The sequence below is a fragment of the Pleurodeles waltl genome, chromosome 7, assembly GCF_031143425.1.
Source record: "Pleurodeles waltl isolate 20211129_DDA chromosome 7, aPleWal1.hap1.20221129, whole genome shotgun sequence".
NCBI classification, from domain to species: Eukaryota; Metazoa; Chordata; class Amphibia; order Caudata; family Salamandridae; genus Pleurodeles; species Pleurodeles waltl.
In genome coordinates, this window is record NC_090446.1 from 782,906,623 (window position 1) to 782,924,080 (window position 17,458).

Below are 17,458 nucleotides of genomic sequence, written 5' to 3' on the forward strand. Positions count from 1 at the left end.
ATGGACATACTGCTACTTTAAATCCATCAGTACAGTCAATTACTTGTGGAAAGGATGCAATAAGAAAAATCTCACCTTGGTGTCCCGAAACTTCACTGATACATTAGGAAATACTATATGAGCACTATATGAGATTTTAAGTAACATGGCTTCTAAAAAATTATTTAAGACACTGGACAGTGCACTCTGAGATATTTCTCCTGCCACAGCAGCTTGACTGATATCTGCTTGACTCCAACAAGGTAAGGAGCCCTAAACTTGAATATGAGTTGGAATGGCTTGGCCTCTCGGTGTAGTTCTTCTTTATGAAGGGTCAGACTCACTTATAAGGTCTAACATGGCGCTAGTGCTGAGTCTGTATTTGCTAAAACTTCTCCTCCTCTGTTTGGTCAAAGAGTGTAACTCAAACCTAAAAATCCTCTTCTGTCTCCTACTCCTGAGTCCAGCCAAAATGCACCTTCTCCTCGCCACAGCATGTAACACAGCCTTTGTGAAAGAAACAGAAACGTTCCAGTCCCCTTTTCAGAGTTGCCAACTGGTTACCACCCACTTCCACTTGATGGTAATTTGCAAGTGCTGACAGACCATTCTGTGACTTTTAGCTAATTGCCAATGGATAGTATATATGAGATTTGCAAATCTCTGTTAGTGATTCACAATTAGGAAATGTTGCTAATCAACAAATTGTAAAAAAAAAAAAAGAATCTATTGGGTGTGCAATTTTAATGAATCCTTATTTTATATACCATATAACAGAGATTGTTTAATTTAGCAGTCCCAAACAGGTTTGCTACTGGATTGTGATTTACACTTTCTTCGCACATAAAGCCCAATATATCTTGTGATCTTCTGTGTTGTCCTTCACCATGCGCTGCAGAATCTAGGGATAGGCATGATGTCTTATGCATAAATACCAATGAAAAATCAATAATCACAATCATTTGACCTTCAACCTCTACTGGATATTTATAGCTATGTATGGAATGAAAAACATAAATGAGTGCTCCAGCTTCTTACACAAATGCTTCAGAAATTTACTGATTGGTGGGTGTCTCCCTTGTAGGCTCATAACACTAAATATTTACTACAATTCAACCAATATTTGAACTATTCCATCCCAAGTGCTGTGAAAGAACTAACTCTTGCTATTCATATTTATTTACCTGTTCATACCTCTGGGCAATGAGCAGGTGACATTATAGCACACACCAAGCTTGCTAATGAAACAGATCGAACTTATGTTTATTATTGGCCGTAGATGTATGAGCCATAGTAGAGCAGGTTAGCAGACTACTGCTTAAAGTGTGTGGTTAGGAAAGCCTAATTTCCCTGCGTGAGATAGTGTTCTAGAGAATTGCAGTTGACATTAGGTAAACTGATTTGCCTTGTGGGGTGCAGTGAGTAGAAGTGTGATAGCCTAGAAAGTAGTGTTCCAGTTCTAAATTCTATATATGAATATGGAATAAAAGCTAAACATACATTTTAAAAAGTCACTTTTCATTGCAGCTGATAGATAACATGCCTGTGAAGTTCTTGAGTTGTTTTTCTATAGGATAGTTAATCTCTCCTCTTATAGAGCTCTTTGATCAAGAGTGTCTGGGTGAGGTTCTTTACAAGGGAACTTTCCAAAATCACCTAGTTCATGGCCTCCCTATTCCATTCAGGTTATCTGTGGTAACTTTTAGACATTGCAGCTGGGTGTCCTTCCAGGAAGTCATTCTTAAGGCTGAGGCATTCGAAGCAAGGCTGCTACATTTGGCTGAGACTTGATAAGAATAGCACGCAATCTGAGCACCTCCCTTTGCCAGGAATATTGGACGTTTCAGTGGCTCCCCCTTGGGGTTTTGGATTCCTCTTCTTCTTTTTTACTGCACTTTTAACGCCTGTAAAAGGGGGCTTCCATTATTTATAATGGGCCTCTATGTACTCTGCAAGAGTAGCACCCACATTTTGACGCTACTCCTGCAGAGTACATCAATGGCGTCACATTAAATGACGCTATTGCCCCAAACCCTGTGCCATGGTGCACCGAATTTTAAATATGGCGCACACATGGGGGCGGTAGAGGAGCGCAAAGGGCCGCAGGGAAAATGGCTCTGCACTCAGTGCAGTGCCACTTTCCATAATTCAGCCACATGGTCTTTTGAGTTCTATTCCACTGGAAAGTCACACAGGTACAGGGATGAGCGTGAGAAGTAATATCACAGTGTTTAATGCATTCCTGATGTGTTCTCTCTTGCACACTGTGTCCAGTCCAACAGACTACCACAGTTGACAGAGGGAAGTCTGAGTACCATTGCCTCTCCTGTTTTCCCATATTTACCCTAACCTTTCACTGAAAGAGACAGGGTTTCTGTTAGTCCTTTTATATAATTGGTACGCTGAGTAAGTGATGCACAGCTTCCCTGACCTTCAGCTTACCCGAATCCATTTTAATAGCCCTGAAATGGGCATACACTTGTATTGCTCTTTGACAATCTGTAGGAGCATATGAAATTATTTGCTTCCTGACACAGATGACACTTTACAGAAATGTGTTTTTTAAATGTTTATTCATGAATGATGCATTCTCTGGTGACTGCAGTCACCTTGTGCATACGTCTGCCACGGAGAAGAAGGGTTTGAATTTGCAGTTGCTCTAGATCACATATAATGTCCACATAGCTGTATAATTTCCCTCTTCTGATGAATGAGCTGGGTGGGACTAACAGAAAACATTAAAGAACGTTCGATCGAACAGTTATTAACAAATAACAGACGTTATTTCTCTTTCTCTGGGAGGTTAGTGCTACAGTTATATTTCAATTCTAAATGCCTTTCTGAAATTGCCACTTTCCCTAAGGCTGTGTGAAACAGGCAGAACTATTATTATTTCATGGCTGGTACCAAGAAATCATTTAAGATAACAGTGCAATTTACAATGATCAAAATCGTCACCAAGTGATCATGTTCAGGAACTTTACTGAATAAATGTAATGTTTCTTAAAATCAAATTATCTCATTCCCATGTATAAGTATTACTTTGGCAAAATTTCCACAAATATACAACGTTATGGTACACACAAATTTATTAATAAGTAAAAAAAGTTTGTTATCAGAAAGATGAAGGTAAAGCAGCAGAACTAGACATTTTTGTCAATACATTGTCTGGGAGGTCTTCTTTGTTCTGTGGTAGGTTTCCAGATGAAAGGATCTCTTGAAGTAAGCCAGAAAGTCTAGCTACCTGTCTCTTCAACACCCAAGAAAAGGAATTATCAGTCCTTCGCTGGGTCCTTGAGTTCAGCTTGGAATAATATTCCTTCCAAGGTTCCATCTTGGGCGAAAGTTTAACATATCTCACCATGGGCTTTCCTTCCTGCATCCATGGTGGAACACATACAGTGGAAATATGGGGAGCAAGAACTCATGAAGATCGAATTATCCACTTCTGTTTTGTTCCTGTGTCCTCATCCATAAGCTCAGTCGTTGGGTGCAATAGTCCTATCCATCTGCCTCTGATTAAGTCCAAACACTAAAAGAAATCACTGCCGTAAGGACAAACCTACGGAATGTTTAACATTGCAGGTCCTTTAAGGTTCAGACAGATTTTGGGACCTGTCCCTTTCGCAGAGGCTCCCAGTTCAGTAACATCGGCTCCAATGGGACCAGGCTGCATTACTTTATCAGCCTTCATAAAACACCCTGAAAAGAATAAAAAGCACATACAAATAAATACTCACATAAATGAACACACAACGCAGTTTATGCATAACTGAAATATTTGGAACTCTACAAGCCCCTGCATTGTAAGGCCACAGATACTTTGAAGAAAGTAGTAAGTTTGATGGATGGACAAATAAGCATTTTGAGATCCTTTATTCGAAGAACATATTAGAGGTCTTCAAACTGGGGGCGGGCCCCCCTAGGGGGGCCTCAAGTGACCCCAGGGGGGGCCCCAGACTCTGGCCAAAATAAATATTATACAAATAACATGCCTTTGTTTTAAGCAGAAGCATGTTATTGCAGTTTTAAAAAGGTAACAGTACTTAACTGCAATGTTTAAATAGGTTTAGACATATTTAAACATTGCCATGTTTATAAAATAATTGTGAAAAATTCTGAGGGGGCCCCAATGATTTTTATTTTTCAACTGGGGGGCGTGGCATTAAAAACTTTGGAGACCTCTGATTTAGAGGGATGAAAATATTTTGTGGATATGTAGCATGAAATGCTGTTAGGCCTTTATCAATACAAAAACAAACATCTCCATTCACTGTTACTAATGCTCGGAAGGCATAATCCATGCTTGAATCGAAATAATTTGATACAGTGAAGCAGTAAATAATTGTCACACTGTTCTGGTATTACTTATTTTAAAGACAGTATTTATTAAAGTTCACTCGCAAGTATCTGCAAAGCACCTTGTTATTTGAAAAGGTAATATGCAGTGACAAGATTAGACACATGCAGCCAATACATAATGTGGCAAGCCCTCGTTGTGCTACAATATTTACCTGGAAGGCATCTTCTCCAATATCCTTTTTAGAGGGATCAGAGAACTTTGTGTTTCCTCTGCAGCCTCGAAGAAAGATCTATCTATCCTTCATTAAACATTACAGTGACAAAGAAAATTGATTAACTGTGGAAAGGTATCTTTGGGGGGATTTAAACAATAATTTCTAATCTGTAACAGCCTTATGGAGAAAATTGCCAATCAAATACTGTAAGTAAGGACACATCACTTGCACTAGAGGCAGGGAAATAATGCCATTCATGTTGTTTACAGTCCTTCAGACTTCATGGAATCAATCCTCATTAAACAACCATTTACCTAACCACGAAGCACAAACCTGCCAGACTTTTTGGATTAAGAAGTCTTATCCAGCGTTTCAATAGTTTGCCCCTATTTTATTTTCTTCGGCCACAGATCTTGTATTAGGCAACAATTTGGACAGGGGTGGACCCTCCGTTAGGGTGGAGGAGTGTTGCCCTCCTGGCAGCAGCAGCAGCTGCAAAACCTTTACAAGCATACAATAATAAACTGTGTTTATTATCGTTTTCTTGTAATGGGGCGGGTCCACAGGGTGACGAGCAGTGGGGAGTGCGCTTGGGCCAGCCAAACACACAGAAAAAGCTAGGTACACACCAGTAATGTCTTCAAAACTAACTGACAAACTTTGGATAACTTAGTAGTTAATCATGCTAAAAATGATTTGCTGCGGATCCAGGAGACATTGATCCAAATCCTGTTTCCCATTGAAAGAAAAATGTGTGATCCGTGACAAATGTGTTTTTGTCCCTGTACCTACCTCAGTTTCCAATCTACCAAAGCCAGAAGCACTTAGAAAAAGGCTAAGCACTGGTATGTAGCACTGAAATAAAGGCACATATTAATTAACTTGGCAGATCAAACTGTTCGAGCAAGCAACTGTCTTATGTGTGACATCATTGCCATAAATTCACAAATATGTAATTTGTTGTGCTATTGATTATTGTTTGCTTGGGAAAACGGTTTTTAATGTGTTCTAATTTCTGAGTATTTTCGTACTTCCATGTATGCATTGCCTAAGTAGTAGATTACGGAGCAGCTCGGTTTTGCCTCTCTCTCTGGCCAGTACCAGGCTGGATGTGTCCTTTCTTTCTGATAATCTGCTTAGTTGGCGCGCTGTTATAATGCACTCCACAGTGATTCATCGCTGCTTTTAACATAGGAATTTCTTAACCAGCTCAGGCCCTCATTAAAGATTGTCGGAATAGGGTGGAGTATTTACCAGGCATGGTAAATACCATTAACCCATGGTGACCGCCTTACCACATATCGTAAATATCACTTATTCCGATTTTTTATCAGGAAATGAGGCATAAAAATTGAATCGTTTTTTAACACGCTGAATTCCACGTTTTTTCTGGGTCATTTTTCCCCAATAACTTTTGTCACGTTTGATCTGCTGGAATTTATCAGGGGGAAACTGCAAGGGTATGATAATTATTAAACAATTTGGAAATCCGATCCTGTGTAGACACGTATTTCACACACAATTACTTTTGTAATTATCTGTACCCAAAAAGGGGTCAGTGTCTTCATAAGACACAGCACTTTTACAACCTTTGTATAATGGCATCAGTTTCCAGTGAACAAATATATGGTCCTGGGGCTTCAGTTGTAATTGACTTCAGTCCAATAGATGAAATCTTTCAGCAGAATTGCATTGATATTTATGAGAGGAAGGATGTGGATGGAGTTGCATGTTGCCTGGAACCGGAGATGGATGTTCCATCAGTAATATCCATTGCCTGACAATGCCTACCATTATGACGTTCATACAAGAGCAGAGTCTCTTGTCCTTCACAATTTTCATAGTAATCTGAATTGACGGAAACTGCTGATTCTTGAGGGGTTTTCTGCTCAGTGAGAGAAATGTACTGAACAAGAGTGAGCTGGAAGCTAAGCTTTTGAGGTCCAGCTGAAGAGAATCAGCCACATGGTGAGTGAGATTTACCACCATCAATAGAAGCCTAACTAGTCCTCTTGGATTCTGGTAAGGGTGGTAGAATCACAGTGCATATACCGTTCAGTCTTATCACTGAGGCAGATGGTATGCAGGTTCAAACAGATGTTTGTCAGTGAGTGCCCAAGCTTGCTTTGTTTTGGAGTGTAGCCAGCTAAAGCTTATTTCCAAGGCCAGACCAGACATGGAAAAAGCAGACCATATTACTGTGTTTCTGAATATTATTATCTCAACTTGAGAAACATGCTAATAATATAACTTGAAAAGAAAAAAGTTAATAAAGACATCACTCATCGATACAAGCCTCTGAAGCCATATTTCCGTCTTGGTCTCCCACAATCACATACAGCAGATCAGATTTATATAACCCAAATTCAAACAGACATAAAAAGGCCTATTAAATGTGTATGTTGGGTGCATTTGTCAAAAGCATATGATATAACCGAGGAGAATCAGCTCCTACAATTTATGATAGATGCACACAGAGATGAGTACATCATAACTGAAGCATTCTCCCCTGGAATTTTTGATGCACTGTCTACCAATGATTCCATCCATGCCTTGTTCTTTGGAGGACTTTCTTTGATGGCTATGCCAGCAACCATTTTGTACTTAAAGTGGGCTATCTGATCATAACCCTTCTCTTCCATTTTACCAGCAGCATCTGTGTCCTGCTCTCAGGCTGGTCACTTGTCTGGATGTTTCTCTCAAGAAGAATACTCATATGTGTTGTCTGCTTTGTATATATTCGCAGTGGCTGTCTGAGCATCTACTATACCCTACATCTTGCAGCTGTTGGGAAGTGCTCATCAGAATGTCCATCTCTTTCTGGGGGTTTTATTTCTAAATTTATATTCCACAAGGGACTCGACGTCCTACAATTTGGATCTCCTCTGAGAAGATCTGCCCATGTTCTCCCTGAATATTTTCAGGATAATTTTCTCTAGTCCTGCACTTCATCTTTAGAGGTTGCCTCTGTTTTGGTTTAAGATGAAGTGGTGACAGTTAGGATCCAAAAGTGCCCCTTCCGAATGAAGTAACAGAGCTGTGATATTATTGTGTGCAACTATATTTCCCTTTCCACTTGAGGCTTAGTCACAAGTCTCTGTTTAATCACTAGCAGAGGTGCTTTTAATTTTGTTACCCAAAATAAACCCAGAAACTCTTTTATAGTTCCCACTCAAGTGCGCGTCAAGCAACATAGCTGGAATCATCCTATGTTGCTCCTGGATTTGTTATGGAACATCTGGTGTGATGGTTATAGTTGGTAAACCATGTATGGTGGTGAAAAACATTTGTAGGTAAGTGGCCTCAGCGTGTACATTGTGCTTAAGGAGGCTTCATCCATATAGAAAGGCACATGATCATAATTCTGTGTTTTTTCTTGATGGTTAGGATGTGGACTGACTGCATCTAACTGGTGTGGTATGTGTGAGTTCTAGAAGGGAATCTCTTCTTGTTTATTGGATATTTTCCCACCAAAGCATGTATGGTATGTGCATTACTGGTGTGTGTAGATGTACCTTTTGGCACGAGAACAAGGGGTTCCATAACATAATTATTAGGTCTCAGCTGTCAGTAATTTCTCTAGCATAGCTTGACTAACCTGTTGGGCAAAATCTGGCTGAGTGAGGGGGGTACCCAGCCAACACCAGCCATGTCTGCCATGGCAGCATAAGTGGGCCCCATTTTATAGGGTCATAAAAGTCCTGACACTTCAGCAAGTACTCTTAGTATGTTAATGGTACATTCGAGTATTTATAGGGAGTATATCACACAGGTGCATTAGCTAGAGTACAGTGAGTAACGAAACCTGAATCGGTAATCAACATAGGTATTCCCATAAATAGAAGGTCTCCATGGTATGGGGGCAATTTGCTCCTAGTTCGAATGTGACGTTCTGTCACGTCCCAACATGCACACATAAAGAGTCACTTGGGGTCAGCGTATGAAACATTGGATACTTTCCAATGAGAGGCATGAGGGGACACATAATGAAGCAATAGTGAAAGGAATGGCATACAGGTCAGTGGAAGTTGCAAGCATGCTTTCACCAGAGCATGGGGAACCCTTCCAGGTCTGAGTACACCTGTTATACTTCAACAGCCACTCTAGGACCAAAGCTAGTAACAAGTCCAAGTCATTAGAGACTGTGTCAGTATAAGTATTATCGAGAGTATGCATGAGCATCTGGCATAGCAATGATTCTGGCTCCTTCTCAGATGATCTGTTCACAGCTGGATTTATGTCCCGTAACCTCTATTGTTTTGACCCTTTTCTTGGTATTTAGGGCCTAATTACTGCCAGACACATGGTGGAGGTCTGCCGCTGCTGTGGTGGTCAGTCTGCCATATTACGACCCTGGAGAAGGCTGTCTCCGCCAGGAACAGTGGTCCCGACAGGGTGACGGCAGGTTGCAATCAGCCAGTGTGCCGCTGCTCGCAAGGCTGCCCTGCTGATTACAACCTGGTTCTTCGCCAGCCTTTTCATTGCGGTTTCACTGCATGAAAAGGCTGGCAGAGAACAGGTGCAGGGGGCCACAAGGGAACCTGTGGCATGGGCAGTGCAGGGACCCCCCAGTCCAGCACCCTCGTAATGGGCACTCTCTGCTGTGCAATGTGAATTATGTGGGTGCTAGTGCCCTCTCTGGCTTACGAGCCAACGACAATGCTGCCACCACTTTCCTGCTGGGCTGACCAAGCATTTCCACCCGTCCGCCCAGCGGGAAAGTCATAATGGGGCTGGTGGGGAGGTTGCAACTACAGTGGGGGCCACCCTGTCGGGAGTTTGGCGGACTGGTGTTCCTGTCCGCCAAACTCAAAATCAGGGCCTTAGTCTTTCTGTATTTTTTCTGTTTCTTACCTTTCTTATGCTGCTGAGTACCTGTTTCACTCTGCAAGTGTTATCCCTTCCTGCATAGTTGTACTTCTTCCTTTGGCTCCAGAGTAAGATTATTGGAATGCCCTGGAATCAGTCACAGTTTACCAGCAACACACTCTGATACAGAACCATAGTACTAAAAGTCAAATTGTAAAGATACATTTTATGTGAGCTCTGTGCATGCCGGCATTAGTGGCGTCAAGAACTGTTTTAATGTGTAATTGCATTAGTGTTCTTCAGTTTACAATTATTTGAAATAAAAAATGTGTATACTTTATTCAGAACCCCACTGAGTATTTAAATGTCTTCTTTTCTGGGTCATTATTTTTACATTGTGAGATGTTCTACGTATGCTACAATCACAGTTTTCGCACACAAAATGTACAGAAAACTCAGGATGTTTGTACTTTTATTGAAGGGTGTTGCTTGTAGTTGTAGAAAAGACCATTGAATAGATGCATACACATAATTCTGGACACTCAAATAAGGTTTAGTTAATGAAAGGACACGCTTTTACCTTTGACCATACATCTGAGGAATTAAACTGCTACACATCATGGCAACACAGACCTATGCATTGGGAACTGATTTTAGCATAAAACACTCATACAATCCTGACAGAGGCAGAGAATCAGGTCCAAAAAATCAGAATGTCTGAATGGCATCAACCGCAATTCCTTTGCATTAGTGTTCTTCAGTTTACAATTATTTGAAATAAAACATTTTTATACTTTATTCAGAACCCCACTGAGAATTTAAATGTCTTCTTTTCTGGGTCATTATTTTTACATTTTGAGATGTTCTACGTATGCTACAATCACAGTTTTCGCACACAAAATGTACAGAAAACTCAGGATGTTTGTACTTTTATTGAAGGGTGTTGCTTGTAGTTGTAGAAAAGACCATTGAATAGATGCATACACATAATTCTGGACACTCATACAAGGTTTAGTTAATGAAAGGACACTCTTTTACCTTTGACCATACATCTGAGGAAATAAACTCCTACACATCATGGCAACACAGACCTATGCATTGGGAACTGATTTTAGCATAAAACACTCATACAATCCTGACAGAGGCAGAGAATCAGGTCCAAAAAATCAGAATGTCTGAATGGCATCAACCACAATGCCTTATGCTAGAGGACTTTCATGGTACTGAAGCCCAGGGTACATCTGTTCGTGGCATGAGACGCTGCAGATTCACATGCTGTGCATTATCCTGCCATCTAGTGTTGGGCTCAGAATGTTACAAGTTGTTTTTCTTCGAAGAAGTCTTTTCGAGTCACGAGACCAAGGGACTCCTCCCTTTCGACTCCATTGCGCATGGGCGTCAACTCCATCTTATATTGTTTTCCCCACTGAGGGTGAGGTAGGAGTTGAGAGTATACTAGATGTGCCCATGCAATGGAGTAGGTGTGTATGTACATAATGTGTATTAAAATAATATCTATTTACAAATTTTCAATTCTTATTCAACTAACAACGGCTACTGGCTCCAGGGGAGGTGGGAGGGCGCGTGTGAATCTGCAGCGTCTCATGCCACGAACAGATGTACACTGGGTAAGTGACATTTTCCGTTCGGTGGCATGTGTAGCTGCAGATACACATGGTGTGCATAGACTAAGAAGCAGTAATCTCCCCTAAAAAGCGGTGGCTTAGCCTGTAGGAGTTGAAGTTGTTTGAAATAATGTTCTTAATACAGCCTGTCCTACTGTGGCTTGTTGTGTTGTTAACACATCTACACAGTAATGCTTCCTGAATGAATGAGGCGTAGACCAGGTGGCTGCCTTACAAATTTCAGTCATAGGTATATTCCCCAGAAAAGCCATTGTGGCGCCTTTTTTCCTAGTGGAATGCGCTTTTGGTGTAATAGGTAGATCTCTTTTTGCTTTGATATAGCAAGTTTAAATACATTTAACTATCCATCTGGCAATGCCTTGTTTGGATTCAGGATTACCTGCATGAGGTTTTTGGAAGGCTACAAACAATTGTTTTGTTTTACGAAATTGTTTTGTCCTGTCAATGTAATACATTAGTGCTCTTTTTATGTCTAATGTATGTAAGGCTCTTTCGGCTACTGAGTCCGGTTGTGCAAAGAAGACTGGGAGTTCCACTGTTTGGTTTAGGTGGAACGGCGATATGACTTTTGGTAAGAATTTGGGATTTGTACGGAGAACCACTTTATGTTTATGTATTTGTATAAAGGGCTCTTGTATAGTAAATGCTTGTATCTCACTTACTCTTCTAAGTGATGTGATAGCTATTAGAAAGGCCACTTTCCAAGTTAAGTATTGCATCTCACAAGAGTGCATGGGTTCATATGGTGGTCCCATGAGTCGTGTTAATACAATATTAAGGTTCCACGAAGGTACTGGTGGTATTCTTGGGGGTATGATTCTTTTTAGTCCCTCCATAAATGCTTTGATGACTGGAATTCTAAAAAGCGATGTTGAATGTGTAATCTGCAAATAGGCAGATATTGCTGTGAGATGTATTTTAATTGAAGAGAATGCTAACTTAGACTTTTGTAAGTGTAATAAGTAGCCTACAATGTCCTTTGCGAAAGCATGTACTGGTTGAATTTGATTAGTGTGGCAGTAGTAAACAAATCTTTTCCATTTGTTTGCGTAACAATGCCTTGTAGTGGGTTTTCTAGCTTGTTTAATGACCTCCATACATTCTTGTGTAAGGACTAAATGTCCAAATTCTAAGAATTTAGGAGCCAGATTGCTAGATTGAGCGATGCTGGATTTGGGTGTCTGATCTGTTGTTTGTGTTGCGTTAACAGATCTGGCCTGTTTGGTAATTTGATGTGAGGTACTACTGATAAGTCTAGCAGTGTTGTGTACCACGGTTGGCGAGCCCAGGTTGGTGCTATAAGTATTAGTTTGAGTTTGTTTTGACTTAGTTTGTTTACGAGATAAGAAAAGAGTGGGAGAGGGGGAAAAGCGTAAGCAAATATCCCTGACCAACTGATCCATAACGCATTGCCCTTGGACTGAGGGTGTGGGTACCTGGACGCGAAGTTTTGGCATTTTGCGTTTTCTTTTGTTGCGAATAGGTCTATTTGTGGTGTTCCCCAGCGTAGAAAGTTATCTTGTAGGATCTGGGGATGAATTTCCCATTTGTGTGTTTGTTGGTGATCTCGACTGAGATTGTGGGCCAACTGGTTCTGAATGCCTGGGATGTATTGTGCTATTAGGCGAATGTGATTGTGAATTGCCCAATGCCAAATTTTCTGTGCTAAGAGACACAGTTGTGATGAGTGTGTCCCTCCTTGTTTGTTGAGGTAATACATTGTTGTCATGTTGTCGGTTTTGACAAGAATGTGTTTGTGGGCTATCAGTGGTTGAAATGCTTTTAATGCTAGAAACACTGCCAACATATCTAAATGATTTATGTGCAGTTGTTTTTGTTGATTGTCGCATTGTCCCTGTATGCTGTGCTGGTTGAGGTGTGCTCACCCACCCCATCATGGAATCATCTGTTGTGCTCACGTCTTGAGGCACTGGGTCCTGGAATGGCCGCCCTTGGTTTAAAATTATAGGGTTCCACCATTGAAGTGAGAAGTGTGTCTAGCGGTCTACCAACACTAGATCTTGGAGTTGACCCTGTGCTTGTGTCCATTGTTTTGCTAGGCACTGTTGTAAGGGCCGCATGTGTAATCTCGTGTTTGGGACAATGGCTATGCATGAAGACATCATGCCTAGAAGTTTCATTACAAACCTTACTTGGTAGTGTCGGTTTGGCTGTATGTTTAATGTTATATTTTGGAACGCTTGTACCCTTTGTGGACTTGGAGTGGCAATCGATTTTTGTGTGTTGAGTGTTGCTCCCAAGTATTGTTGTATTTGGGATGGCTGCAGATGTGATTTTTGGTAATTTATATAAAATCCTAGTTTGTGTAGAGTTTCTATAATGTATTGCGTGTGAAGAAGACACTGTTGTTGAGTGCTGGTTTTTATTAACCAGTCGTCTAACTAAGGGAATACATGCATGTGCTGTCTCCTTATGTGAGCGGCTACTCCTTCAAGGCATTTTGTGAATACCCTTGGGGCTGTTGTTATCCCGAACGGTAACACTTTGAATTGATAGTGCACGCCGTGTATTACAAACCTTAAGTATTTTCTGTGAGAAGGATGTATGGGTATGTGAAAGTATGCATCCTTGAGATCTAACATTGACATGTAGTCCTCTTTTTTTAGTAAGGGAACCACGTCTTGAAGTGTTACCATGTGGAAGTGATCCGACTTGATGAAGAGATTCAGCGTTCTGAGGTCTAATATGGGTCTTAACGTTTTATCTTTCTTTGGAATTAGGAAATATAGTGAGTAGACACCTGTTCCTTTCTGATGGTTGGGTACTAACTCTATTGCTTGTTTTTGTAACAATGCTTGGACCTCTAGTTGTAACAGGTCTAAGTGTTGTTTGGACATATTGTGTGCCGTTGGGGGCACATCTGGCGGGAAATTTATGAATTCTATGCAATAACCATGTTGGATAATGGCTAGGACCCATGCGTCCGTAGTTATGTGTGTCCAGTTTTGGTAGTATGCAGTAAGTCTCCCCTCCACTGGTGTTAAGTGTTGGGGTTTTGTGACATTGAAGTCACTGTTTGGTTTGACTTGTCTTAGGTGTTTGGAATTTTCCCCTTGCTCTTGAGAATTGTCCGCCCCTATATGACCCTCCTCTCTGGAATTGTCCCTGATAGGTGGGTCTGGTTTGCGAGGTGGAAGGCTCTGGTGTTTGCATACGAAACCCCCCTCTAAAGTGTGGCTTTCTAAATGTGCCTCTGCTCTGTGGGGAGTAGAGCGCACCCATGGCTTTGGCCGTGTCCGTGTCCTTCTTTAATTTTTCAATTGCTGTGTCCACCTCCGGCCCAAACAATTGTTCTTGGTTAAAAGGCTTGTTTCACACAGCTTGTTGGATTTCTGGCTTGAATCCTGAGCTTTGTAACCATGCATGCCTGCGAATGGTTACCGCGGTGTTGACTGTTCGTGCTGCTGTGTCTGCCGAGTCTAATGCGGACCTTATTTGGTTGTTGGATATTGCTTGTCCTTCTTCCACAACCTGTTGGGCCCGTTTCTGGTGTTCTTTGGGCAAGTGCTGTATAATATGTTGCATCTCGTCCCAGTGTGCCCTGTCGTAGCGAGCCAGTAGGGCTTGTGAGTTTGCGATCCGCCATTGATTGGCTGCCTGTGCTGCCACTCGTTTGCCCGCTGCATCAAACTTCCTACTCTCTTTGTCAGGTGGTGGAGCGTCTCCTGACGATTGAGAGTTTGCCCTCTTTCTTGCTGCTCCTACAACCACTGAGTCTGGTGTAAGTTGTTGTGTTATAAACACAGGGTCCGTTGGGGGCGGCTTGTATTTTTTTCTCCACCCTAGGTGTGATAGCCCTTCCTTTAACTGGCTCCTGGAATACCTGTTTTGCTTGTTTTGCTTGAGCATGCCCGGGAGCATTGGCAGTCTCTGGTAGGAAGTGTGGGTGTATACCAAGGTGTTGAACAGGAAATCATCCTCTATTGGCTCTGAATGCATTGCTACATTGTGGAACATTGTGGAACGTAGCTGCCCTTGATAGTACCTGTGTATATGCAGTACTGTCCTCTGTAGGTGACGGCCTTGTTGGGTAACAATCTGGGCTATTATCTGATACTGGAGCATCATATAAGTCCCATGCATCTGGATCATCCTGTGTCATCCCTGTATGCGTAGGTGACTCCATTGGAGGCGTTGTTACCGGGGACAGCTGTGGTGAGTGTAGTGGGGAAGGTTGTGGCGAAAACCTCGGTGGTGGGGTTTTATCTCTGGCCACTTTCGCCTTTGGCTGCATTTCTGACTCTTGAAATGCCAGCTTTCTTTTGGTTTTGATTGGAGGAAGAGTTTGTATTTTTCTAGTTTCTTTCTGGATATGCAACCTCCTTTGCGTATGGTCCATACTTATTTCCTGCTCAAATCTGTGTTTTTCATGCATTTGGCTGGAAAGTCCTTGCTCTTCTGTGTAAGAGCTTCTTTTCGGCTCCAAAGCCGCTTTTTTCAGTACCGATGCTTCCGAGAAAGTCTTTTTCGGTACCGACATTACTTTTCTCACCTTGGGTGAGTCGAACTCTCGGTGCCGAGATCGTTCGGTGCCTGAATCTCGACCGGAGTCGGATGTCTTCAGCAATTCTTTGGCCTTTTTCGGTGCCGATGTTTGGTCACCTTCTTTTCGATGGGTTAAGCCATGGCCTGCTGGCGGTGGCATCCCCTTGGCCTTTACGATCTTTGTGTGAGTTTTGGACGGGGCAGTTTTACTCACTGTTTTCTGCACCGTTGTGGGTCGTTCGCTTTCCGATTCGTCAGAGTCCGTCCCCTGGATGGAAATTCTTCCCTCCTCGTCGACGACGAGTTGTTCTCTCGGTGTCGACGCCATTTGAAGTTTCTCGCTCTTCGATCACATAGGGTCTTTTTTGATCGAAACGCCCGACAGGCCTCACAAGTATCCTCCCTGTGTTCTGGTGATAAACACAGATTACAGACCAAGTGTTGGTCTGTACAGGGATACTTCGAGTGGCACTTCGGAAAGAAGCGGAAGGGGGTCCGGTCCATTAGTTTCATCAATGGATGCGGTCGGGCCGACCAGGCCCCGCTGAAGAGCGGAAGCCCCGAAGGGCCGCCGGAGCGCTTCTACTATCGGTGTCGATACGCTAACACTAAACCGGTACCGAGCGCGAACAATACCGTCAAATTTTCGATATTTAGCTAACTTTCCCGATTCAAAATACGGAGCGAAGAGGAACACGTCTGAACCCAATGGCGGAAAGAAAACAATCTAAGATGGAGTCGACGCCCATGCGCAATTGAGCCGAAAGGGAGGAGTCCCTCGGTCTCGTGACTCGAAAAGACTTCTTCGAAGAAAAACAACTTGTAACACTCCGAGCCCAACACTAGATGGCAGGATAATGCCCAGCATGTGTATCTGCAGCTACAAGTGCCACCGAACATATATATATATTTTTTTTTAAATAAAACCCTAGCTCTTCTTATTCTGTTAATTATGTTTGCTTTCTTCCTCTAAGTCTCCTTTATTTATCATTTAGTCGTGATGGTGTGTTCTTTAATGTTTTTGGGTATATAAATTAATTTCTGCCCTCTATCTGGCTATTTCAATTTTCAGCTTTTTTCTGTTCTACTGTTTGTAATGCTTTCATTTATGATCTTTGTGATAACCTTCTGGTACCGCATGATTTTGACATTCAATAATTTGAAAATAAAATACCAATGTATAGTAAATATACTACAAATGTATCTTAATATGGTAGTAGAATAAACCTCACATTTTCCTGAAAGGAATTCCTGTGAATTTTAAGACTGCAATCATATTAGAGTTATACATAGTTATGGAAATGCCCAATGCCACAGTGGCTAGGTTTGCATCAATATTTGCCAAATTAAAGGTGTTCATGAAATGAGGTAATACTTCTGTTATTTTCCTTTGGGAGTCGATCAGTAGTTATTCTGCCTAGAATTTAAAAAAAACTATATAACTATGTATGAAATAATATAGAACAAGAAATATGTTTTCAAAGGTAGGCATACTGATCCAGTCATGTGAAAACACACCTTTCATGTGAATACCTGCTCTTGAAAGTGAGGCAAACGTAACAAAATCAGAAAAATGTATGAAGTAACTCTCTTGTTCTGTGGGAATACATTTTTAAGTGTTAATTGGAGCAGTGCAAATAACTGTACTCACCTCATTTTTCAAATGACATCAATACCTTTTAATTCACAGAAATATTGATTTCAGGTGCCTTTTCTTGATATAATAATTCAGACTGAAAATAAAAAAGCATACAACAGTGTTAGCAGGACGGAAATAGAACAATTATACTAGATATTTTTGGGACTTTTTGCTTCAGTTAGAAAACATATTTAGAAAAGATATTTCTTGCCACAATTTAAAACAGTGGGCCGATTTTAATATGATAAGGTGTTGATGTGAAAGTATCCGGTGTAGCAAAGAAGCAGTCATTGGGAAGTTGGATATTACCTTAGGTACTTGTGGTTGGTACAAAACTATAACTAACAGTTGTCTTTCCATTA

The 17,458-nt window shown here is 41.4% G+C and overlaps 1 protein-coding gene across 1 annotated transcript in view; it reads right to left on the bottom strand.

Moving 5' to 3' along the window:
• Nucleotides 1-2,517: 2,517 nt before the first annotated feature.
• Nucleotides 2,518-17,458, bottom strand: part of SLC4A9 (solute carrier family 4 member 9) — a 369,779-nt gene continuing 354,838 nt past the window's right edge. The window contains exons 21-22 of the mRNA XM_069199298.1: nucleotides 17,109-17,190; nucleotides 2,518-3,681 (exon numbers count right to left, since the gene is read on the bottom strand). Of these exons, the coding sequence (XP_069055399.1) occupies nucleotides 17,137-17,190 (54 nt within the window). The 3' untranslated portion in view covers nucleotides 2,518-3,681; nucleotides 17,109-17,136. The remainder of the gene's footprint in view (nucleotides 3,682-17,108; nucleotides 17,191-17,458) is intronic.